Here is a 27,939-nt window from a genome sequence, read left to right on the forward strand (position 1 = left end):
GGCAAAGATTTTATATGGATATGGAAAGGGTTTTGATGCTTTTATGGAGATCATGATGATTTGACACGTGGGTAGTCAGTCACCAGGAGACCATGGTTGTCGTATGAGCCGAATGAGGATCGGTTGGTCAGGTGAAGATGAGTGCGTGTTACCGTGCCCCGACCGCTAGTGACATTGCTTGTGTACCGAGTCACTCATTTACCTGATCCAGTTACATTACTACCAGGCGGCCGGGAAATAACCGGAATATTGTTGGCTATGGCCCTCTATAGTCGTGATGATTGATCACAGACAATGACTATTGACTGATGCACTTATTGTGGTAACTATATTCGTGGGAACAATTTAAATTTGACAGTTTCTGTCACTCCTGTTTCATACTTACCGTATCTCCTCTATTAGACGCCGGAAATTTCTTGCCGTTTTACAGGCATTTAATAGAAAATGTACGATGTCTGTTGTGTCAAGTAATAACACACTGGTTAACTCCTGTGTATTATAGCTATGCACATGGTAGTAGTATTCCTCCGTCTGGCAGCCATTTTGCATTATAACTAAGGTTGTAATTGATATGTTTTGTTTAGGGTACTATCCCACCTTATGGTTGATTAACACTGATTAACAAAGTTTCAGTCTAGTCAACCCTGGTTGCAAGAAATGTTGTAACCTCGGTTAACTAAAATTTTAATAACCAAACACAAATGGTAACATTCGGATAATTTATATAGGTGTTACCCTCAGTTTAATTGGCTTCCTTTTGAAGCATTCGTAAAATGTACCCGCAGTGGTCCGGCCAAGCATTGCATGGCCGCCACTGTACGCTGCTCATTTGACCCAATTGTTCAAAAGCGAATGTCATAGTCAGCATTATCACAGGTATATCAAGGTAACAGCTTGAGCAAGCAAAAAATAAATATAAAACAATGTATCATTTCAAAAAGAATTTATTAGTGGTGTATACTTCAAAAATGCATATTTGGTTATCCATAAAAAAATCTAATCTATAGTTTGCATGTATTGACTTATGTCCCTGAGATGTATGATACATTTAGACACGAAACAGTTGTGGTGTTAATGGTTTGGGCAACAAATACCACACAAAGACTTTCATTCAGTACTCAGATTACTACTGCAACATCCACATTCTTAGATTGTTTCTTCATCTAGAGAAGTCTCATAAACAAGTTGTCATGTTTTTCTTAATTCTGAAGAACCTGACACATATCAGCATCAATGTCTGGCAATATGAATCTTCATAATTTTTCAGTGAATTCAGTGAATTCTTTTTATTCAAACAAATGCCCATATTGATATCTAACAATGAAAAATATTGAATACAGAATTTCTAAAGCTGTAAAATATTCAATCTGTTCCCCAAATATTATCTTAATGCTTGGAAATAAAGTTTATCATGCTGTCTTTTAAGGTATATTAGCAATTTACAAGCAGTGTTTCTATTTGATCTTCAATTTCAATAAAGCCTACACATCCTGGGACGTGTCAAATACAAATTTAATTTATTATCTTGTGATTTTCAAAGCTTGCTAGTTTTACTCTCTAAGAAAATATAATCGTAAGACATCTCTTAACAATAACTCTCTACAAAGAAATATTAAGAGAATTTTTATGAATAAATTTGACAAAAACAAGCAAAACATATAGTTATCCTCCTCCACTATTAAATGTTGGAAAATACAGATATGAAATAAATGCATTGAAAGAAAAACGTCTCCTGGCTATCACACAATTTGCTGGTAATATAATACATCTAATCTACATTACTAGAAACACTATGTCACATAGTATACACTGTAGAAACAGTAGTGAAAACCCATATGGCCAAACAAGGAGCGAAAACAATAAACACTGACAAACATACACATTTCCGCATAATCATATCTCAATTGAGCATATTTGAGTAGATCTGTACATTTGTTTCAACTGATGATTCATAATTTTGATTTTTAAAACTGTTCTGTAAAAGACAGTCGAAGTGATTGCAAATTATTCTTGAAGTTTAAATACAATGTATAAATTCACAAATGACACTTTCACCAATCAGCTATATCCTTAAACGAAATCATTATCTTACATTTTACAAAAAAACAAGTCAGTTGCTTTGGATAGAATATTTCTAAATTTTCAGTTATACTTAATACATCATTTTGACACAGCAATATATTTACAATGGCAGTGATAGGCTTGTATATGCACAGTCTACTACATATGTTACCAGCTACAGAACCAACGTCACTTTCACCCGTGATCACATAGAAGTACCTCCCTCATCAGTTAGAAATAACTGATCATAATCACCGGGGGTTATATATAATTGATTCTCATGTTATGGCAAAACTCAAATTCATAAAATAGTACATGGGTATAGACAACATCAGCATCTTAGTTCTCACATCATATTGATAAGGAGTATATCAATATATAATTTGTCATATTCATCACATTTCCTAATAGGCTGGTTTCAGATGTTTAATCTGCATGCGTTGTAGCCTAGGTGGTCACATATCAGTGTTATTGTACAGAGAACAGTGTATAACAGCATTAAACAGCTATTGGAATAAATGGAATTGTAATTCTTGGCTGATCAATAATAATAATTGATCCACAATGTTATAAGGCCTGTTTTCAATCACTTGGTTTGCAGAGTCTTTTCCAAACCTTTTGAAATAGTAATAATATATACATATATTTAAAAATATATATATACTTTTAAATGATTTTTGTAAATACTGCTTGGTTTGGTTAAATGAAGAGAAAGTTAAAAAAAGGGTGTTTTGGGGAAGGACAAGACTGGGGAGTACTTTTCTCCCTTTATTGACCTTCTTTGAAGAGTTATATTCACTTCTGAAATTGAGAAATATTTAAAAATATAATTTATTCCACAATTGTCAAAATTTGGGTCAGCAGTCCAGTTAGCCAAGCAAATGAAAGATCCTGCCAAAGGCTGAATTGATTTGCCAATGCATCACAATAATTATCTGAATGATACGGTACATGATTACTGATCTTGTACTGATTACAGATGTTTCACAAATTATTTTAATTATTTACAATCACATTCTCCTCACCATTTTGGTTTTATCCTGTGAGTGATTGAGAGAATGGTTTTATGCCGTTTCATCATATGAAGTCTATTATTCAGTGTGATCATGCATTTCTGGCATCTGTAATAACATGAACGATCACATAAAATGATTATTTTGGAAAAAAAATCAAGTTTTCTTTTCTTTTGGTAACTTCTGACTAAACTTCAACTATCTTACTCCAATTTTAGACATTGTGACACATGTCACATTGTGACATATCTCATTGTGACACATATCTCATTGTGACGCATATCACATTGTGACTCATATCACATTGTGACACATATCACATTGTGACACATATCACATTGTCAACAACTATTGTAATGCATACCAAATCTTGGTTTTCGGTGTATCATTTCATCCCTACATTGTACAGAGGCTGAGATCACATGGTTTTGTTATGCATCACAATTGAGCACCTTCATCACAATGGGGATCGCCAAATATCTTATTGCAATGAAACGAGTGACTGAACCCCGTAGGCATGATAACCTAACACATTTACCACAGGGCTAGCACTCAGGTAAAATGTATAAAACATTTTCTTGCAATGAATATATAATTCTGACTTTTAACGAAATGATCTCAATATCAAAAGCATTTAGGATTGTAATCCCAGTTCATATTCAGGATTGCCTTTGTGGTCCTGTTAAACATCCAGTTGTATACTGTGAATGAATGTTCCGAAGTCTACAGATACTCCCTTGAAGATATTTGAGAGAAAGAGTCATATTCTAATACAGGTATCGGCACGGCATTAATAGCGAAATAAAACTAAACATCTTATCACTATTGAACATGTTCCAACCACATGCAGTAGAATAGTGTCCTCCTTCAAACTTGGTTTTGAAACAAAATTCGCTATCCAGCTATTTCTTGACTGACATCAGCTAACTACACAGAAAATCACAATTGTCATGCAATGTACAAGGCAGCATAAAAGACAAAGGTTTAAAATGTGACAACAAAACAATGTTAAAACATTAAGTAGTAAAGACCTTTGCACTAACAATTGGGGGTTTAAAGCCAACTGAGATGATCAGAATTTCATCCTATTTCTTCGCATAGAACTTATAAATAGATTATGCATACAAGTTGTAATTATTCCAAAACAATAAGAAAAACATTACAAAAACAAATGTTCCCCATTTCTGACCTGAAGCTGTCACATCTCTATCATATGTTACAAAAGTGAGATTATTGTTTTTTTTCACAATCTCTTACACTGAAACATAACCAATGAGAACACAAGTATATATCTGATAATTATTTTTTAGATGTACTATCAATGATCGAATAACAATAATTTAGAAAATAGGATGTAAATCTGAAAATCAGCTTAATGGCTTTTTTAATAACCTCAATTTAGCCACCTGAATATCTAAAGCCACTATTGCTATGTACATAGATTTATTTGCATAAATAGGAAGGTTTTGAGTCCATTTCAACAGTAATAAAACAGTGAGAACTGTTAATCTAACACAGCACTAGAGAGAAGGTTTGCAGAGGGTCTTAAAGGGGTTCTTTCAGGTTTAAGGAACGTTTTTATTGGCCATCTTATCATCATGCAGATGACCATCTTTGACAACCAAGCAAGCTGGCAGGACTGTTCTATTGATGGATCAAGCATTTTGTCAGAATTGTATGCAAATTCGCAGCAAGCAGCTTATGAGGGATGTTCTACAAAGGCAAGGAGCTTGTCATGAACTGTTCCCCATGTGACCAGTAACATGCAGTGTGCGATGTATATTGTCCAGGCAGAGAACCCCTTCAAGAAACAGAAACAAACACAACACAGAATACAATAGTAACAGCTGCTGCAGGTATATAAAATCTGAAAGATAAAGGTAAACAGTGTGTCCTAATGTCTCGACCTCTTTTGAAGGAGGAGCTGCCGTAGTGAGTTGGCTTCTTCTCGCAGAGTCGCAACCTGGGCCCTGAGTATTGCGTTTTCCTTCTCCAAGAAACTGGCCCTGATTGCAATATCATCTTCTCTAGCTTTCCTTGCATCTCGTGACTTTTTGGCTGCATTGTTGTTGCGTTGTCTTCTTTCAAAGTATTTACCATCTTTTTGTTCATCTGGAATAGCCTTCTTCTCACTGCGAGGTCGCTTTTGCGTGCACTGAATGGCTGTGAGGGCTCTTGCTAAGGCAGGTGATGAGGCAGCTGAAATAGTGAAAAAACAAATTAATGAAGTATTTCAGCTGTTGTAACTACAATACTATCTAAGGACCTCTGGCACTCACACAGACACAAGGGTGTGGACATGAGTGAGTGAGTGAGTGGGTTTTACGCCGCTTTAAGCAATATTCCAGCAATATCACAGCGGGGGACACCAGAAATGGGCTTCACACATTGTACCCATGTCGGGAATCGAACCCGGGTCTTCGGCGTGATGAGCAAACGCTTTAACCACTAGGCTACCCGACCGCCCCTGGTGTGGACATGAACAGTTTTACAGACAGGGTCCTAACCATTGTTCATTAGGTTTCATTTCAGTGGACTAGTTCAAAGCTGTCCTGCAACCTTTCTGGTAGATTGTACTTCTGAAGTGAAAGCTTACAAGTGAGAAAGGGGTTTTTACTCAGGCTTTTGATTTGTGGCTAAAGGCAAAGGCAGAAGAATATACTCAAAATGAAACGTTATAATGTCAATCAAACCTTAGAGTTATAACACTTAAGGGAGTTCATATTTCTCTGCACACAGCAATACACAAGTTCCAGAAATGGGTGCCGTATAACTCATTATGATCAGGTTGGTTGGTTGGTTGTTGAACGCCGCACTCAGCAATATTCCAGCTACATGACAGCGGTTTGTAAATAATAATCAAGTCGCCTTTTACGGCAAGCATGGGCTGCTGAAAACCTATTCTACCCCGGATCTTCACAGGTTGTATGATGATGTAAGACAATGGTACCACAACCCAGTATGATGAAGTAAGACAATGGTGTCACAACCCAGTGTGATGATGTAAGACAATGGTGTCACAACCCAGTAGGATGATGTAAGACAATGGTGTCACAACCCAGTAGGATGATGTAAGACAATGGTGTCACAACCCAGTAGGATGATGTAAGACAATGGTGTCACAACCCAGTAGGATGATGTAAGACAATGGTGTCACAACCCAGTATGATGAAGTAAGACAATGGTGTCACAACTCAGTATGATGAAGTAAGACAATGGTGCCACAACCCACTGTGATGATGTAAGACAATGGTGTCACAACCCAGTATGATGAAGTAAGACAATGGTGCCACAACCCACTGTGATGATGTAAGACAATGGTGTCACAACCCAGTATGATGAAGTAAGACAATGATGTCAAAAACCAGTGTGATGATGTAAGACAATGGTGTCACAACCCAGTATGATGATGTAAGACAATGATGTCACAACCAAGTATGATGAAGTAAGACAATGGTGTCACAACCCAGTGTGATGAAGTAAGACAATGGTGTCACAACCCAGTATGATGATGTAAGACAATGGTGTCACAACCAAGTAGGATGAAGTAAGACAATGGTGTCACAACCCAGTATGATGAAGTAAGACAATGATGTCACAACCCAGTGTGATGATGTAAGACAATGGTGTCACAACCCAGTATGATGAAGTAAGACAATGATGTCACAACCCAGTAGGATGATGTAAGACAATGGTGTCACAACCCAGTATGATGATGTAAGACAATGGTGTCACAACCCAGTAGGATGATGTAAGACAATGGTGTCACAACCCAGTGTGATGAAGTAAGACAATGATGTCACAACCCAGTATGATGAAGTGAGACAATGGTGTCACAACCCAGTATGATAAGGTAAGACAATGGTGTCACAACTCAGTATGATCAAGTAAGACAATGATGTCACAACCCAGTTTGATGATGTAAGACCCACTGGATGAAGTAAGACAGTATGAAGTAAGACAATGGTGTCACAACCCAATGTGACGAGGTAAGACAATGGTGTCAAAGGACAGTATGATGAGGTAGGACAGTATGATGAGGTAAGACAATGGTGCCACAGGACAATATGATGAGGTAAGACAATGGTGTCACAACCGAGTATGAGGTAAGACAATGGGTGTCACAACCGAGTATGAGGTGAGACAATGGGTGCCAGCGCATTGTTTGACATAAGGTGCAACATCAATCCATAAAATCTGTCATGATTTTTCTCTCCTTAGAAATATATGCATATGATGCAGTGGGAATTTTTTTATTGAATTCAAACCAGTATCCCTTCCACAGACCAATAGACCATAGTCTGACATGGTGTTTGTGAGGTTTCTGTGATGGAACCCTGCCACCTTAACCACAGCACTACCTATGTGGATGTGCCTCAAGCCCGTGGACGGAGTCTAGTACCTGGCAAATACACAGACAAGTCACATTTTGTCAAGTCTGTGCCTGGTGCCCTTATTGTCCGTAGCTGCTCGGATGTAAAAGCCAGTGTAATAGAAGTGGGATAATGTGAAAAGATCCATTTCATTTTACCCAGTTATATTCCAAAGGGACACGCCAAGATAATGACCTAGCAGGGGTAGACACCAGGGTTCGCCATTCATTTCAGACTATAGTTTTCATTTATTGTGGACTGACCATTTAATATTCCTTATTTAAAACCATGAGCCTGATTGTCTTAAAAGAAAAACACCTTGCAACAAAGTCATTTTTGTGGCAGGCAAATTTGGGTTTTTTCAATAGTCAGAAGCATTATTATTTTTTTTCAAGTTGGGGACAATATTATTTTTCGAAAAAATCCCAGCCATAAACCTGAATATTAAATGGTCGGTCCCTAACTCGACTTCAATTTTGGACTTTCAAGTCAAGATTTGCAATTAAGGAGGCCATGTTGACTTGCAAGACTCAATTTAAGAAACTTGTTTTAAGTTGCACCAGGTGCATGTTGACATGAAAAGATAGTTACACAAGACAAAACCATGTTGCACCCTGGCCCCATAAATTTATCAAAGATGCATAACCTAGTCTAAATAAGTAAAATCTCAGATCTCTGATGACTGTAGTTGTAATAAATTACACATAACACAGGGGTTAGTGTTTAGTGATGTAGTATCATATATAAAGCTTAGGGGTACTGAGCTTTTCAAAGATTGATGTTGTGTGGACAAGTCGGGGTCAGACAACACAAACATTTGAATTTTAATGTGATGCTAACCATGTAGAGACATAGAATCTCGCCCGATATCAAATATATCAACACGAGTTGATAAAAGTGAAAAAAACTCAGAGGCTTGCAAAATAGATATCGCTTGATCTCACCCAAGCGATATCTCCTGTGGGAGCCAGTTTTGGATGATAAATAAATATCAGGGTGCCTTTTTACAAAACAACCTTAGCACTGCGACTGACGTAAGTCTGTGTTAAGGTATGGGAGTTACGATCACCTTAGTGCTAAGATCGCTTTGTACAATGGCACCCAGGTTGCAGTTTTCAGTAACAGGTCCCACTACTGCAGGTTTTAGATAGTTAAATCGAGACAGACTTGTGTAGCAGTGGTGGAGTGAGTGAGTGAGTGAGTGAGTGAGTGAGTGAGTGAGTGAGTGTGTGTGTGTGAGTGAGTGAGTGAGTGAGTGAGTGAGTGAGTGAGTGAGTGAGTGAGTGAGTGAGTGAGTTGGGTTTAACGCCGCTTTTAACAGTATTCCAGTCATATCACGGCGTGTCAGCTTAATGTGGGAGGAAAGCCCGAAGTGTTGCAGGTCCCAGACGTTTACCACTTCGGTGAAACCCACAAGCACGGGTATGGTGCTGACAAACCTAGAAACATAATCGGGGCGAACCGGGATTCGAACCCACAATCATAGGTTTCTGGCATGCCCAAGGGACGCAACTCAGCACAGCGAATCGCGGCGCCTTAGACAACTGGGCCACCCGTGCCCCCAGCAGTGGTGGAATATTACCCATCTGAAACCATGGTACTAGCAATCGGGTAACATGTGGAGTACTTCCCTATGTTACGACAGTGATCTAACTTTGTTGTAAGAGCTAGAGTAATGACTACCACCTGCTTACTAACTAGCGAGGGTTGTACCACAAGGTCCTAGGCTCTGTTTACATCAAGCCAGTAATGTGTTATTGCACAAACATTGACGACACACTGGGTCTGATACAGTAAAGTACCAGTCACTTCATGCTCTATCTCACTCTCATTTCATCAATTACACACAGAGAAATGGCCCTTGCTGGACATTAGAGTAATAAATAATGGGGGCTAACTCAAATGAAACCAGCTTTTATGCCTTAATGATAGACTTACACCCATCAACAGGGAGGCATTGGAAAACTACTTAACAAGGAGGCAATTTCTTTCAAGTGTCCAATCAAAACCTTACTATCAACATGCTCTGTTTGCTTACATTACAAGGTCAAAAGCTTATAACTAGTCATTAGATTCCCTATAAATCTCAGAGTGTCAGAAATCCAGTAATAGCTGGCCATTAAATTCAGGGGCCAGAGCAGCTCAGCGTAAGCTGACCATCACAATGGACTGGTAAAAAGATCTGGTCAGTGTTTGTAGATGGCCAGGTCACTGTGACCTAATGGTCTAGGTGTAATTCATTGTAGTTTGTGTAAACATACTTCTGTGAGGGTTGCAAAGGGTGGGTCATGTAGTGCTATATTGTTTTAATTGGATTTAGAGACACCGGATACGTGGATTTTGACTTCTTTTTCTTTTTACAAATCTGGAATGTGCCTTGCAGTAACCTGGAAACACTGTGTACTAATAATATACAGGTTGAAATCCTCATATTGTGCATCTTCATGAGTGAGTGAGTGAGTGAGTGAGTGAGAGTGAAACGGTGAACTGGTATGGTTTTACGCCGCAATATTCCAGCAATAGCATGGCAGGGGTCACAAGAAATGGGCTTCACACATTGTGCCCATGTGGGGAATTGAACCTGGGTCTTCAGCGTGACGACCTAACCCCATCGCCCTGTGTGTCTTTATAAACTACCAACATCAAAATGCCTTAATAGGATTGGCAACATTGAAAAAACTGTTTGAGCTGGCACTATCAAGAAAACGGTCATAGAAATATTTACTTTTATTTTCCAAAAAAATGAAATCTTATTACGGAAAGTGATTTAAAAACCTTTTTATAAAAGGACACACAAAATATCTGAAATACTAACATGGTTGCACATCTGAGTCATTTTGAGATGTAATTCCAATCTGTGTCAAAGGGCCATGTGTACTCCAGATTTGTCTAAGGTTATGGGGTGCGTTCTAACTTGTGTCTAAGGTAATTCACCTCAAAGGAGAGAATGCGTTCCAGGGCCGACTTATGTCCCCAGGAGTTCACACAATATGGCTGCCTGAGTTACAAGCAAATATTCTATAACTGTATGAACAACGGAGGTTTTTAGTCATTCAACTTTGAAATTACACCAATCTTGTCTGCTTTTCTAACAATGGTATTGGGCCATTTGAAAACAATTTTTTAATAAAAACAGGACCTGGTTTGGTCAAATGGAAATGTCAAATTTTCGAAGTTGTGGAAAAATATGACATATTAGTCATGTACATTATGTATATATACCTCTCATGTTGATAGTTATATTTATTCCATATTTAGTTAGTTAGTTAGTTTGTACCCTGCCCTACGAGGGTGTTCTGTACAATAAAAATTCTTGATTCTTGATTCTTATTAGTAGTTTAGAAATGTTTCAAATGACTCACAATAAGCCCTTTTTTTCGATTAAGTTCTGAACTTTGGACATGATAGATACAAATAGATCACTCATTAATCGGACAAAGAGACTGTAAAAAGCACAGGTACACTGTAAGAAACTAGAATTTATACGCTGCCACTTGAGCGTTTCCATGCAATAAATATTCTTGTTTGGGGTAATGTAATAATCCAATATCATAAAAGTTTGTCTTACTTCAACAACTCGTCTACTCTTGGGAGAAAGGATATGCCCTTCAAAATCTTTCAAAAACATATACACTCATTGTAGCCTAAGGTTCTTGTATTTTATGAACATAAATACCTTTGAGTAAATGAATGAAAAACATAAAATACAAATTCTCTAAACATCTTATCACTAATAAGACTTCATGGTCTTGACATTTAATAAGGACTGTCCCATCAGGATGACAAATCTCCAACAGAGTTGAGTCCACTCCCTCTGGACCCTCCCCATTTAACACATCTGTATATTTCACTCAATGCTCTGTAAGAAATTCCAGGATGGATAAGCTCCATGGCCCTGGGTCAATGATGGCTAGTGATGAAAAGTAAAGGTCAAACAACCTGACCCTGGCGCTGCCCCCTCCTGGACAAAGCCTTCATCAGGATATACAAACTATGGGCAGATGGTTAGCCCATCCCCTTGACCTCCGACCCTCAAGGCCATGCTGGCATATTGTACCAATACACTCCAGTGGGCAAGTTTAATAGTCGTTGAGGAAACATGCATAATTGGTAATTAACTAGGTGTGTTTTATTGGGCTGTTGCGGAAGTTACAATGATGCTAAATCAATTGCAACCACCTTGCAATCAACATAGACACTTTAAACTATTTACATTTATGGAAGAGAATTTATGGATGTTAACTTCTTTATTATGAGGGACACAGGTGTTGAGGAAACAAGCTTAACTGGTAATTAACTAAGTATGTTCCTAATAATAAAGAAGTTGACATCCAGAAACTCTCTTCTTCTGTGTATCAATTCTAAATGCCATTCAAAGACTTATTTATATTTAGTACCCCACATTTCATGGTACACATTTCTAGATATCTGCTTTCTTGTCTTTGACCGTAAAATTAACTGTAGAAATTGAAGTAAATTACTGCAGATTTTGATAAAGAACTTTTTATTTAAAATAAGATCCTCCTGTGGCCAAGACATTTTACCTTCAAGTTGTACATAATGTCTCAGATGAGGTGACATGACGCAGGTGGGGAAAAGTATGAGTGAGTGAGTTGGGTTTAACAGTGCTTTTAAAAGTATTCCAGTTATATCATGCCATGTCAGCTTAATGTGGGAGAAAAGCCCGAAGTGATACAGGTCTCAGATTGTAGCATCACACAGATATTGTCAATACTCAGATGATGGCTTGATTTTCAGAGAATTTTTTTATTTTACCAGTGAATGAGATGTTTTGCAGTTGTTCATGTTATTAGAGAAAAAACTATGAATATTTCTTGAGCATCAAAAACCCTTAACACAGGGATATATTAAACAAGACATATTCAAATCAAGCATAATTTGGTTCAAAGGGGCAACATTCAAAATAATTGTTCTTCCTTTCCACAAATCACACGGAAAAGAGCTGGTTCATCCAATAAATGGGTATTTGTGTGAACTTATTCTTTTATGATATTGTAGAGGTATATTTCTGTGACTAGAAACTAAATAGAAATAGAGCTCAATACAAGTAGTCATGCCCAAATGTATAAACATCCTCTGGAAGTTAATGATGTTGACCACCTACAGAGTAAACCACTGTAGTGGAGATTCTATCAAGCCCCTGTGATTATACGGAAGGAGACGGAGAGGTCACTTCTCATCTCCCAATCACCTATTTTCACGTTTCCAATATTTGACTCTTTTTTTTTTTCATTCTGGACGCCATCTCTCATAATAACATTTCTTAGTATGATCTGAGCGATGAGTTGTGGTAGCAAATTCAGACAAGTGACACCAAGTATCAAATTCTCAAGGTGAGATTATCCCCTCACCTTTTGCATTCATTATTGGGAGAAAGATGGATGATAGCAGACGGAATAAACTTTCCCCAAGAACCCAGTTCTTTAAGAGCCATGAAAAACAAGCCCTGCAGAAAGAACTCCCTCCACCCCTAAGTAACTCATAAGAAACCTCCCTCTACTCCACAATTAACCAAGAAGGCAACTTCCTCCCCATAGTAAGTTAGAAGACAACTAATTTTGAAGGCAATCCACAAGTAACCCAGGGCAACTTCCTCCATCCCACAAGTAACTCAGAAGACACCTCCCTCCCTAACTCAGAAGAAATCTCCCTCTGTCCCTCCCTAAGTAACCACCTTCTTCCACCACCCCAAGACACACACATAAGTAAATCACCCCCACCCCTAAGTTACACAGGAGACACCCCCCACCCCTAAGTTACACAGGAGACACCTTTCTCCACCCAAGTAACTCAGAAGACACCCACCCATCCCTAAGTAACTCATAAGACACGTCCCACCCCTAAGTAACTCAGAAGACACATCCCACCCCTAAGTTACACAGAAGACAACTCCCACCCCAAAGTAACACAGAAGACATCTCCCACCCCTAAGTAACTCAGAAGACACCCCCACCCCTAAGTTACACAGGAGACACCCATCTCCACCCAAGTAACTCAGAAGACACCCACCCACCCCTAAGTTACACAGAAGACAACTCCCACCCCAAAGTAACACAGAAGACATCTCCCACCCCTAAGTTACTCAGAAGACACCTCCTGCCCCAAAGTAACTCAGAAGACACCCCCACCCCTAAGTTACACAGGAGACACCTTTCTCCACCCAAGTAACTCAGAAGACACCCACCCACCCCTAAGTTACACAGAAGACAACTCCCACCCCAAAGTAACACAGAAGACATCTCCCACCCCTAAGTAACTCAGAAGACACCCCCACCCCTAAGTTACTCAGAAGACACCTCCTGCCCCAAAGTAACTCAGAAGACACCCCCACCCCTAAGTTACACAGGAGACACCTTTCTCCACCCAAGTAACTCAGAAGACACCCACCCACCCCTAAGTTACACAGAAGACAACTCCCACCCCAAAGTAACACAGAAGACATCTCCCACCCCTAAGTAACTCAGAAGACACCCCCACCCCTAAGTTACACAGGAGACACCCATCTCCACCCAAGTAACTCAGATGACACCCACCCACCCCTTAGTTACACAGAAGACAACTCCCACCCCAAAGTAACACAGAAGACATCTCCCACCCCTAAGTAACTCAGAAGACACCCCCACCCCTAAGTTACACAGAAGACACTTCCCACCCCTAAGTAACTCAGAAGATACCAACCACCCCTAAGTTACACAGAAGACACCTCCTGCCCCTAAGTAACTCAGAAGATACCAACCACCCCAAAGTAACACAGAAGACACTTCCCACCCCTAAGTAACTCAGAAGATACCAACCACCCCTAAGTTACTCAGAAGACACCTCCTGCCCCAAAGTAACTCAGAAGACACCCACCCCTAAGTTACACAGAAGACACTTCCCACCCCTAAGTAACTCAAAAGATACCAACCACCCCTAAGTTACACAGAAGACACCTCCCACCCCTAAGTAACTCAGAAGACACCTCCCAACACCCTTAACTAACTCAGAAGGCACCTCCCACCCCTAAGTTACACAGAAGACACCTCCCACCCCTAAGAAACTCAGAAGACACCCACCCACCCCTAAGTTACACAGAAGACACCTCCTGCCCCAAAGTAACTCAGAAGACACCCACCCCTAAGTTACACAGAAGACACTTCCCACCCCTAAGTAACTCAGAAGATACCAACCACCCCTAAGTTACTCAGAAGACACCTCCTGCCCCAAAGTAACTCAGAAGACACCCACCCCTAAGTTACACAGAAGACACCTCCCACCCCTAAGAAACTCAGAAGACACCCACCCACCCCTAAGTTACACAGAAGACACACCCACCCTTAAGTTACACAGAAGACACCCCCACCCCTAAGTAACTCAGAAGGCACCTCCCACCCCTAAGTTACACAGAAGACACCTCCCACCCCTAAGAAACTCAGAAGACACCCACCCACCCCTAAGTTACACAGAAGGCACCTCCCACCCCTAAGAAACTCAGAAGACACCCACCCACCCCTAAGTTACACAGAAGACACACCCACCCTTAAGTTACACAGAAGACACCCCCACCCCTAAGTAACTCAGAAGGCACCTCCCACCCCTAAGTTACATAGAAGACACCTCCCACCCCTAAGAAACTCAGAAGACACCCACCCCTAAGTTACACAGAAGGCACCTCCCACCCCTAAGAAACTCAGAAGACACCCACCCACCCCTAAGTTACACAGAAGGCACCTCCCACCCCTAAGAAACTCAGAAGACACCCACCCACCCCTAAGTTACACAGAAGGCACCTCCCACCCCTAAGTTACACAGAAGACACCTCCCACCCCTAAGAAACTCAGAAGACACCCACCCACCCCTAAGTTACACAGAAGACACCCCCACCCCTAAGTTACACAGAAGACACCCCCACCCCTAAGTAACTCAGAAGACACCTCCCTACACCCTTAACTAACTCAGAAGGCATCACCTCCATTCTTATGTCGCCCCTTCCTTCCACCCCCCTGGCTAGCACCATTGTTTCTTCAATCCCCAATGAAACAGGAGAGAGTCCATCATCCCCCACAACTTGTATGAGTGAAGACAGGGCCAGGGCCATCTCCCCCTCCACCCCCTGTGGCTGTACAAACACCACCAGAGGAGGTAACATCCGTGTTATTGTAAGATGACCTCCACTGATCTGGTGAGCTAACCTGCAGGAAGCTGGTGAAGGATCTGACCCTCATAATGCACAGGCCAGGGACTTTCAGAGGAAATGGGCAAAAGATTGTTCCTTAATAAAGTTGGATGTAAAACATCCTTGCGTAAACTAAGAGCAGGCTGAGATGTAATATATTCTGACATTAACGGCCATGGAGTCCATGCTAATAGCCTGTGATTTCATTTTGATTTGTTTGTTTGGTGCTTAACCCTCCACTCAACAATATTTCAGCTATGTGATGGTAGTCTGTAATTAATCTAGTCTGACATCATTGATCATGAGCATTTATCTACGCAATTGGGATACGATAGCATGCATCAACCAAGTCAGCGAGACTGACCACGTCCAGTTAGTTGCCCATTACGACAAACATAGTCTCCTTTTACGACAAGTATGGGTTGCAGAAGGCCTATTCTCTACCAGGATCTTCACTGGTCCTCTGATCTGAGAAGGGTGACAATGTACCATTATCTTTGGAGCATGAGATCTTCCATGGTTCATAAACCACCTCCCAATTTCAACGAGTGAATAAATAAAGTAATCTCACACAGTCACAGTTTTATAGCTCTCCCATAATTTGCAACTGTAAGCTGGAGATTAACTTAATTTTGTACAGATTCATTAAATTGATGCCAATTACTATGACAGGACATTAATTCAGAAAGCTAGAAAGAGAACAGTCAATCACCTATTAAGGAACAATTCAACAAGCCTTAGTTTTGTTCTATGAATAATTTGAGAAATGTTTCTATCATATAATGTTTCTCATGTAAAAATGTTCTAAATGTTACGGGGGCAGTGAGTAGCCTAGTGGTTAAAGCGTTGGTTTGTCACGTTGAAGGCCCGGGTTCTGTTCCCGACATGGGTACAATGCGTGAAGCCCATTTACCGGTGTTCCCCACTGTGATATTGATGGAATATTGCCAAAAGTGGCTTAAAACCATACTCACCAACCCACTCACTCTAAGGTTACATGTACGTTTTCATATACTGATTGTGTTGATGTCTACACAATTGCCTCTATTCACTACTGGAATGTTTTTTTACAATAAATATATCTGATCTTATCTTATAGCTAGCTGTATGGCATTACTTTGTGCTTCATGTAAGTCACAACCACTGGAAGATGAAGACAAATTCCTCTCACTTGTGTTGGTGAGGGATTAACCAATACATTCCTCAAGGACACAATATGATGAAATATGACATATGCATACATGTATATTGCCTAATATTTCCTCCATGATCCATATACATAATGGCATCATCGGGATATATAGTGTTATTCAACGGCTAAATAGGATATAACTGTTATTCAACAAGCTTCCGGGATATTTTTTATTATTCAATACTTATATAAAGTGAGAGCATAGACATGGAGTGAATGCCCTACTGGCTGTCAGTGTCACTACTGTAACTGACAAGCTTGAGCACCTTAGCAAGATTTGACAAAAGCACTAGTGTCAGTAGCAGCCTGCACTGTAGCATGAATAGCACTGAAATTGACATCTGTAGATTACATAAACACACACAACATTAGATATGCTCACATGACAACATAAAGGTTACTGACATGAGAATCAGCAATAATTCATGACAGAAATAACTTTTAAGGATTTATCTATGATTACAAACCAAGTGCCCTTCAGTAAATTTTGAAATTAATAGTTATTTTTTTTTTTAAGTTAATATTTTTTTTATATCAATGGTAGTTTAATATATATATATTTTAACATTGTAAATTCAAGCATAAACGTTTCTTTGCCTTTAATGGTCAGTGAACTGGAATGCAAATCACCTTGACCAAGCCATCACATTAGTTACTACTGTATTTCATTCACATTTGGGAAATTTTACTGACAATTGCTGCAGACTTGGGGTCAAATATCAGCCTGCGAGCAGGTCTAGATAAATCCCTGGCTTCTGACATGTTTTATCTATGATGAGGTGGCATGTTGTAACAATACAGTCACAAATACCCTTGAAAAATAATGACTTCTGCAAATACCTTCATAACCAATGAGTGGAGACAAGCAGAAACTGTGGTTTTATACACACTGTACATGTTGGTTCACAGAGCACAAGTGGGGGGTGGGGTGGAAATTGGCTTTGGGTCCAGGAGGTCTGGATCCCTTTTGAAAACCAATTGTTGAAGGCAGTAAATTGCCTGAGAGAGGATTTTGCTATATTGCACCTTCCTTTTTACAAATGCTTGATCCTCAATTGTACCTAGGATCATCTTTGAAATGTATGATATCTTTGAAAGCTATGATATGTCAACTTAATTTAAATACAGGTTTTAGGGGTGGACAGGTGGCCTAGTGGTTAAAGCGTTCGCTTGTCACGGCAAAGACCCGGGTTCGATTCCCGACAAGGGTACAATGTGAGAAGCCCATTACTGGTGTCCTCCGCCATGATATTGCTGGATTATTGCTAAAAGCGGTGTAAAACCATACTCACTCACTATATACAGGTTAACTTTCAAGATTTGAATAAAAACATGTTATTAAAAGTTTTAAATAAGTCTACACAAAATGTTAACATTTTAACAAAAATGTGAAAACATGGCCTATAAAAGTGGTGTGAATGACCCACTGCAGTCGTCATCCTGTCAATACTGTGTAACACCTATATCTACTGTGCCAATCACCTAGCTAGTGGTGGGTGGCCAGACATGGCTTCAGGCTACCTGTGTCTTGTGCTGAAGTCAATGTCCTCCATGGCCACTGGACCATGTCCACTACTACTATGTGTGAATGAACTGTTAGTGTCAGTCAGTGCTTTCTGAAGGAAGTAAATCTGAAGCTTGTGCAGAGTTATGTAACAGTTGATTACACACATCTTTTTTTCAATGGGTATTGTTAGAGCAAATGTTTGTTGTTTAACGCTGTACTCAGCAATATTCAAGCTATATGACAGCGGTCTGTAAATAATCGAGTTTGGACCAGACAGTCCAGCGATTGGATAGAGCAAATGAGTATGAAAGTATCCATCTTGGATTCTTGTTGAAAAGTTCAATTCTTGAGTGAGTGAGTGAGTGAGTGAGTGAGTGAGTGAGTGAGTGAGTTGGGCTTAACACTGTTGTCCAAACACATTGTTTTGCCCTTCAAAATTTAGGTTACGCTCAAACAAAAAACAAAATTGGGCTTACCAACAGTGAAAATGTCTGTAATTCTATCTTAATTAGATTATGCATGATAACTGAATTATATTCTTGGCATTTTGAAATGTGTCAAATGTGTCAAGATCCTTAATTAATCAAATTTAAGCATGTTTTGTAAAATTTGTAATCTTACAAAAACATACTTAAATTGGACATGTTTGAAAATGCCAAGAAGAAAATCCATGTTACCCTTTTAATGATTTCCTTCACAACCTAACTCTATCACAGCTACAAATTTCACAAGACAAGAATCTGACATCAGATAATGATTTCATGCCTTAAGGCAAACCAAACATCTTCAGCCAATGTCAACAACCTGCCGGGGCCAGTGAAGCATGTCCACTAATTGAGGGCAATAATTGAGATGCTCTGATCAGTTCATCAGAGATTCCTCTATGTCAAACATACTGAAGCTGATGAGATAATCTCACAGGCTAATTGAACTAATCAGTAGTGGTGGCCCTGGTCTGGAAGGCTAACACCAAAAGTTTGGTATTACTATTGCAGGCAACATGTCAGATACCATATTCGACGTTATAAGCGCTCACGGCGATATTTGCTAAGATATTGGCTAGTGAACAATCCCAATTAGCACCCCTTCCGATTGATCAATGTACACAAGACTTATTTATTTGCGTATAATATGCACTCGTGTGTTATATGCACCCTTAATTATGGGCAATTAAATTCTGGAAAAATATATCTGTCGTACATAAACATTTCAGGCTGTCAGCATAAACCATGAAATTTATCTTTCAACTCTGTTTTATTTTCACCAAAATAATATTCTAATAAAGAGCCCCCTACTTCTAATTTTGAGAGCGCTCATTACGTCGAATAACTTAACGTAACAATGTTTCATACATGTATTCTCTGAGAGGCACTTAAAAGTTGGAGTACAAAGTAAGGATAAGATATATGGATGAACAAGGTTCTGATTCTTATGATAGACAGACAAAAACACTGCTGAGAATATTCAAAAGAGTCTCCTAAGGCCAAACCAATCCTGTTTTACTGAATTTTCCAATAAGTAGGCCAAGCCACATTTGACTGAATGTCCATTAAAAATACCTTATAAAGAAAAAGGAATAGTGTAATTCAAAAGTATGGTACAAGTAGAACCAAATTTGTCTTTGAATGAATATTTTGAACTGGGAAATACAAGTACAAGTATGTGTAACTGTCTGGCTCAAAGAGCTGTTCTGTCTGTATCCTTCCATTTGTCTGTCTCCAAGACCATGGAGTGAGTGAGTGAGTATGGTTTTACGCCGCTTTTAGCAATATTCCAGCAATATCACGGCGGGGGACACTAGAAATGGGTTTCACACATTGTACCCATGTCGGGAATCGAGCGTGACGAGCGAACGCTTTAACCACTAGGCTACCCGACCGCCCCTAGAAGAAATTAAGAAAGGAATCCAACTCAAGTCTAGAATGAAATGGTTGGCGAGACTGCCTCAGGTCCAGGAAAATGAAGCTTTGTTCTGGGTTTCATCTGGACTATATTTTATATTTTGTAGATGTATAAATTTTATTTCGTTAGACTAAATGTTTGTCTATCCTTCCATTTGCAATTTCTTGTAGGATTCACACAACTCTATTGCACAATAGTTGAAAATGTATTCAAAATCCACCAAGGAGATTGTGAGCATAGAAACATCCCTGCTATCAATTATCACTTCTTAAATATACATTAATTTCAGATGAACTGACGTTTGTGTTAAGGATATTCAAAGACACAAATCCCACACATCTTATTCCTGAATATTTATGTTTCCATTAAGTGTTTACATTTCCATAAGTGCATGGTTTAGTAGCCCTTCACCCTCACCAGAGGACTGCACTAATTGACACATCAGCTGATCTGATTACCATAATCATATTGTACCTGATGCAATAGCTTGAGGCAGAGTCAACAAACTCCCTGGCCACTCAGGTGTGTCATGCACAGCAGTGTATTTCCACAGGTGGAATGCATGAATTGTGACAAACAAATATAAATATGAACTTTGAAGTAAATCACTCCAATTATTAACAACATACCGTTTCAGTGTTTGAATAAAGATGTCTAGCCCCTTATTGTGGATGAAATGTGCGTTATTATCAATTATGTCCAGTTTATATTCAGCTGACATCATAATACCGTATTCGACGTAATAAGCGCCCGAGCTGTCTCAAAATTAGAAACAGGGGGCTCTTATTAGAATATAATTTTGGTGAGAAAAACAACAACAGAGTTGAAAGATCGTAAATTTCATGGTTTATGCTGACAGCCTGAAATGATACAAAAGAAAAGTATGTGCGTATCATACACGACAGATATATTTTCCAGAATTTAATTGCCCATAATTAAGGGTGCATATAACACATGAGTGCGTATTATACACAAATAAATAAGTCTTGTGTACATTGATCAATCAGAAGGGGTACTAATTGGGATTGTTCACTAGCCAATATATCAGCAAATATCGCTGTGGGTGCTTAAAACGTTGAATACAGTACATTGATTTACTGTACAATGTTATGTACAGGCATGCTACAGAAGACCAAGCATTCAGCATTTTAACAGATTTTGACCTAACACTTTATCACACTTCATATTCCATAAACATCAGAGACTTGAACGCAGGAACATATTATGGCCTAGATCTATTCCTGATTCTATCAAGTTTGGCAAAACAGTATTTTTCTTTGTCATGATGAAGAAAGTTAACAATGTGATCCCACACAAACTTCTGTGGTCACTGAAGCCCATCCACAGACTTACATCCTTCACATACAGTCACAGTTAGGTGAGATTACACAACCAAAGGTCAGTGAACTTTCCGTCTGTAGACAAGCCATCAAATGCAGCATGGCCATTACTTATTGTCCCATCTACAGGTAGGGCATAGAAAGCCCCTTCTTTGAAGCTTGGATTTCCTGCTCATCTTTGGAGGGCATGTGATAAACTTGGCCCCCTGCTGGCAATGAAACAGGTGTGAGCCACAACACTTAATTAAATTGTTCTCCACCTAATCCCCATGATGCAATGTCAGCCAATAGGACTGTAATGTGCTGAGTTTACTACACTTTCATTGCTTAAGTTAAACCAAGGGTTCAAATTCATCTTCCTACAGAAGACTCTTGGTTAATTGGAAATTTATGTTGAAGTTGAGGCAGCACATTGTCCTGTCTAGAATCTCATTTACAGCCAATTGTGTTTAACCTGTTATATGTTCTTTCATCTAATATGTGTGTGTCTCTATACATCTTGTTTCTTTGTCTTCTTGGGGAAGTTGTGGTGTGTTCTCTTGTTTCATTACATCACTCAAGTATACATCAACTTATTTACACAATAGAAATATTCATGAACGTAAAACACTATTTGTAAATAATAGTTATTAACAATATCCTCAAATGTCCAGGTTTTTTTTCAATTACATCAGCTACTTATATACATTATTCAGTCCTACTTGATAATTATTTTAAAAAAATCATTTTAACCTAAGAATAATATTAATCAGTTTCTCCACACTGACTTTTCAGAATGCACCATTTGACTCCTACAGGGAATATAAGACTGAAGCATGAATGCCATACACACATGTCTATCACTTGTGTACGAACAAAGATAAACCTCAACATTGTCAGTAACAGCTCTGTGAAGTAAATGTAACATGCAATTCAAACCTCAGTGTCTGGGAAAGAAATGAAGTGGGGCCAGATGGACTTAGCTTTGAAGAAAAGATTACTACCATGTGTCTAAATAATTGTTAATCATTACATACAAAACACATGACATCAATGCTCAAATATCCATTAAGATTGATCATTGATTTGTATCAAACTCTACAAACAGTCTTCTGACCATGCAATGGGATTGAAAGGGTTAAACCCACTCTGCAATACAATGAAGCCCACACAGAAAGATGCAATGTTATTTTGAAGTGATCATTACCTATTCAAGTCAACAAAAGCAGAATAAATCATTAGATGCAATGCCTCATAAAAAGCAATCAGGTAATGTTAGGGCTAGTACTGTGTGGTCTATGACCAAAGCCCTTGACTACAGTCCCATGTTTTTGTGACCAATAGCCTTAGGCATTCTGATCCAAACTTACAACATGTGTTACATAATACTTATTGCAACTCTGTAGGTTATTAGGTTAATTAGAACAGTAAAGGTTGTCGACCTTTCATGACGTCATGTGACACCATAGCTAAACTGACGTAGAGAAAGTGACAACTTACGCTTAGTGATATAGTTGCATTGCATTACCATTGCTAATATTATATATCCCCACTGGAGTTCTACAGGGTTATGCAACTCCTCTGTTGCTATTCTTAGTTAGCTTATCTATACTGTCTTGGAGCATGGAATGGTTAACTGTCTGAGCTTGAGTGGCTAAGCCTCCGAAAGGGTGAAATCACTTCTTCAAATGGCATTCAACTAGCATGCTTGTCATATTCATCAATTAACATGTATAACTTTATTTAACATCCAACTTTAGCCTCTTCATGATTTAGACAGATGATACAATTCTGTATGCATTGCTCAATACTTAGCATGGTTAAGATCAAAATAACTGCAAAGAGTGACTCAAACTATATTTCATTGCTCACGCTGCTGTACAAGTAAGAGGCAATAACGTACAACTATAGGAATCTGAAAACACTTTGTCCATATATGTTGTCTAATGTAATATATGCAAAAGTAAATTGTGAAAGTATATTTCTTGCTTTTTTAAAGAAACTTAAAATGAATTAATCTAAGTTCATGAGAAAGCAAGAATTCTTCAAATGAAAAGTGTTAGGATTTATGCTAAATCCATTCAACACTGTCTGCATAAGTTGAATTGTTTCTCATGTACTTGTTTCAATTTATTACCAAAAACCAAATGCAAGATCATAATAACTTCAATTGGATTCTCCTCTGATAAAATCTTCAGAATAATTTTTTTAATCTACATAATTCTCAACATTTAAATATCTACATCCAACCAATCCTCAAAATAAAATGTTAATTTACAAAATTTTAACTAATTCTAATTTATTCTAAAGAATTCAATTTGTAAGAGTACTAAAAACCAAAAAGAAGCATAAGTGTCGACCATTTCTTACAATATTGAAACAAGAACGAAACGAAAAATTCAATTTTCATTAAATTTATAAATTTGAAATCTCACCAGCAAATTGTCCTGGGAAGGCACCAGCAAGAGCTGCATAGGGGAATGCTGCTGGGCTGGCAGCAGAGGTAGAACAATAATAATCCATATTTGACATATCCATATTGCAAGTCAGTTGACGGTCATCCCAACCTTACAGGCCAGTGTCACAAATGAGACTAATCCAGTAGGGGACCAGCTTCCACTTTTACTTCTAGTGACCAGAGAGAGCCCTATTGTCCAACCTCAACCTGTTTGCCGCTGTTCCAAATGGCTTCGGACAAACCACTGACCATACTGCCCCAGGCAATTAAAGATAAATTTAGAAACGGGCCAACACATAATCAGGCCCATGGCAGGGGGAAGGGCCTGATGATGTAACAGCCGTGACATTAATCTCATTCAAGGCCCTGGAAAGTTGGAGGAATGGTGGAAGGACGCTATCTATAAATATGCTGACAAGAGTCAGGAGCACATATTGATAAAGATGGACATGGCTTGAAATGTTCGGATGGGCAAGTATTACCTCACTGGCTTCATGAGACAAAGAGTGTCAAAACTTTCCTGAAATAACTTTATGAAAGTTAAGAATTATATTACAAATTGAACATGGTATTAGTAGTTGTCAACCTTTAGCACCTGTGTAATAACTGAGTTTCATTTCCATAAATATATCCCAGTTACTCACGCTTGGACCCCTACTACAGACAATGGTAGAGTCTGCATGGTCAAGCTGACCAGTGGTGATTACAGGAAGAGGTTTGAACAGCTGAAGAATTCTTCTATCTATTGAATCTGTCTGTTCATTACCAGATGTTGGAGGCTTGCATTCCAACACAAATATCTCACTCCCACCCAGTGTAAACACCTTCCATCCATTCTCCATGTCTGGGGCCCAGGCATTCTTATTTCTTAACAATTTTCAACACCTAACATTTACATTCAAAACTTCTTAGGAACCACATCTAATAATTGTTAAAATTCCCTGAAAAGATTAAACGAAACTCCGGGAAGCGAGGTATTTGTCTTTTGAATCTGTCTGGTGTTACACCTTCAATTGAACCAAGTCTAGTGGAAAGTGGCCATGCTGATTCTTAACATTCAAATATCTTAACACTACAAGTATTATTATTAAGTATTTCATTCTTAAGTTCATTGTGGGTTCCTAAACAAAACACACCGAAAGACATTGCTTTGATCATTTAAACCTGCATACAATAAATTATATGACTGATAAAAAATAAAAATCTGCACAGATATTTGTGGTGTAAATTATTTTGTTTCATTTGAAAATAATTGCAAAGCATACACAAATCAGGAGCGCAAAGTGTATTTGTGTCTTACAAGATTTTTTGCAATTCTTAAAAAAATATATGTCTAAAACACTATATAATTCATGACTATCTCCAAATCAAATATACTTACAGTAAGATTTGTATTTGCTTTTTAAACTCAACAAAAGTCACTGGGACTTTGAGAAGAATTTTCTAAGACAAATGAAAATGTCAAATTCAGGAATAAAGCTATAACGTCATTAACAGATCCTAACACACTCATGCTCTGTTTCTCCATATTGTTAGCTTGGTCTATGAAACCATAACATAGAAGAAATGTAGAATTAGAGCTAAACAATCATGCAACAAGATTGTAGAATTACATTGTTGCAGTAAACTGATGAGAAACTTCTTTACTAGAAATTGCTAGATATGCTAGACAGTAAATGTTATCTTCATGAACACCAACAGAGGGTTCCCCTACATTCCCAAGTGACCATGGTCATCTGACTACAGAAAATCTTTTCATAGCCATATGAAGAATGTTTCACAAGTAAAACATACTAATTTAACAATGGAAATTCCTTGGCAACCTTCTCTGCGGATAAATAGCAAGTCTTTCTGTCCAAAAAAGGACATACCATGTGGCATGAAACTTCTTCTCACCATCATAGCCAAAGTTTCAATAAACTTTAACACAAAACTTCCTTTCAGTTTATATTTTTCTATATTCTCTCACCAGGGGGAGTTATGTTGTCGAGGAAGCTGATGATGTCATCCAGTATTTGTTGACATTGCTACATTCCAAAGTGACACCATTTGTTTTTCACAGTTGTTTGCATGCACAGAAAGTGATTGCTATTAACAATAACTGACAGCATTTTGACTAACAACACTCTGCCAATATTCGTGACTGGATTTGCTGGTGTTTTGGATGAAACTGACAGTGTAATTCTCAGTAACATGCAAGCATGCACACCCGCAAACACACCCACACCCAGTCCCCAATACATTCTGTGTATTATCTAATTAGCACCATATCAGTTCATCCTCTGCTGGCGAGAGACAAGGAGAATATCTGGCACTTACTCTGCAAAAGCACCTGTCCCATGTTAAAGTATTCTTTGGGAGTAGAAACTTATGTTGGAGAGTTTACCTATACCATTTGGAAACCTGCACATGCTCCATGCTTACATTTTACCTGCCAAAAAGCATCGTTTTACATACCATGCTTACTATTTTCCATTGATGGTAAGGTAGACTAGGTCTTCAGCAACCCATGCTTGCCGTAAAAGGTGACTATGCTTGTCGTAAAAGGCGACTAACGGGATCGGGTGGACAGGCTCGCTGACTTGGTTGATGCATGTCATCGATCCCAATTGCGTGGATCGATGCTCATGATGTCAATCACTGGATTGTCTGGTCTAGACTCAATTATTTTACAGACCGCCGTCATATAGCTGAGTGCGGCGTTAAACAAAACAAACAAACAAACAAAAACATTGATGGCTTGAGTAATTGTACAATCATTGTTAAATGAAGACTTGTAATTTGTATAGATTTCCTGTTGCATTTTATAAGGCTAAATCTTCTGTCACAACTCGTACATAAGTGACAACAGATTCGTTTTGCAGCATGCAAAGAGATTTTTACATTGGATTGCTACTAAGTCAGGACTTCTTTGATAGGCATTTAGAAGTTGAGTACTAAGTAAGGACATGATTTATGGATGAACAACTTCTTTATTACAATCAAGAGTGACGTTTCGGTGTAGGTTCTAACACCGTTATGAAGCAAGTGAATGACAACGGTGTTAGAACCTACACCGAACGTCGCTCTTAATTGTAATGAAGAAATTGTTCATCCATAAATTCATCCTTACTTCCGAAGTCAGGATTATTTTGTTTTGGTTTATGTATTTTGACAGTGAAAAATTTGGTCGATAGGTTAAAAATACAAAAGAAAAGTAAAATGCATTGGTAAAGAGTTTTAAAATCATCTTTTAGTTTCATTTAGATAGGCATGTGATAAATTCTTTTTAAAAATCTTGGCCTGGTTTGGGTCCTAATCTAAAATCTGACTTATGGAATGTCAAGACCTCGCTCCGGCATCAAGGGCACATACTAAGCATAAACAGGTGCATCAATACTACTATTGCAGTATTGATTTGGCGTAGTAATAATGATTCTCATCGGACAGTTGGAGGTAGCCAGTTACCCTTGCTAAAGAATGGTAAGGAGACATCTAGACACTCCTTTAATAGACATGTTAGAAAATCTTAAAGTCCATTTGGTCAAACATTTATCGTGGTATTGTAATAAAAACTAAAGAATATCGGAACATCACATTTTTCACATACAAGCAAAGCCAGCAGAACATAATATGCTTCGGCTATGTGGCCTATGCTGTATATGACAATACTAAACCTTGGTTTACCACAATTACTAAACAGTACCAGTACAGCTGGTATCATACAAAAATCACCTAAAAGTCACCTCAGAGAATATAACGTCACAATTCCAACAGTTCCAGCTACCTTCTTTTCTCATCCTAAGACACTAAAATATTCCATCTAATCAACAGAATATGGTAATTGGTAATAGATAGGACACGGGTTGATTTTGTGACAGTTCCACAATGTTATTCTTCTGATTGGGCATGACTAAAACATATAAACCTCATCCTATGGTCCTCGTTTTGTTTTTGTT

The 27,939-nt window shown here is 38.6% G+C and overlaps 1 protein-coding gene across 1 annotated transcript in view; it reads right to left on the reverse strand.

Moving 5' to 3' along the window:
- Positions 1 to 928: 928 nt before the first annotated feature.
- Positions 929 to 27,939, reverse strand: part of LOC124151213 (D site-binding protein-like) — a 53,993-nt gene continuing 26,982 nt past the window's right edge. Inside the window, exon 4 of the mRNA XM_046523574.2 lies at positions 929 to 5,273. Within this exon, the coding sequence (XP_046379530.2) occupies positions 4,969 to 5,273 (305 nt within the window). The 3' untranslated portion in view covers positions 929 to 4,968. The remainder of the gene's footprint in view (positions 5,274 to 27,939) is intronic.

The sequence above is a fragment of the Haliotis rufescens genome, unplaced genomic scaffold (genome assembly GCF_023055435.1).
Source record: "Haliotis rufescens isolate VD_foot unplaced genomic scaffold, xgHalRufe1.0.p SCAF_4, whole genome shotgun sequence".
Classification (NCBI taxonomy): Eukaryota; Metazoa; Mollusca; class Gastropoda; order Lepetellida; family Haliotidae; genus Haliotis; species Haliotis rufescens.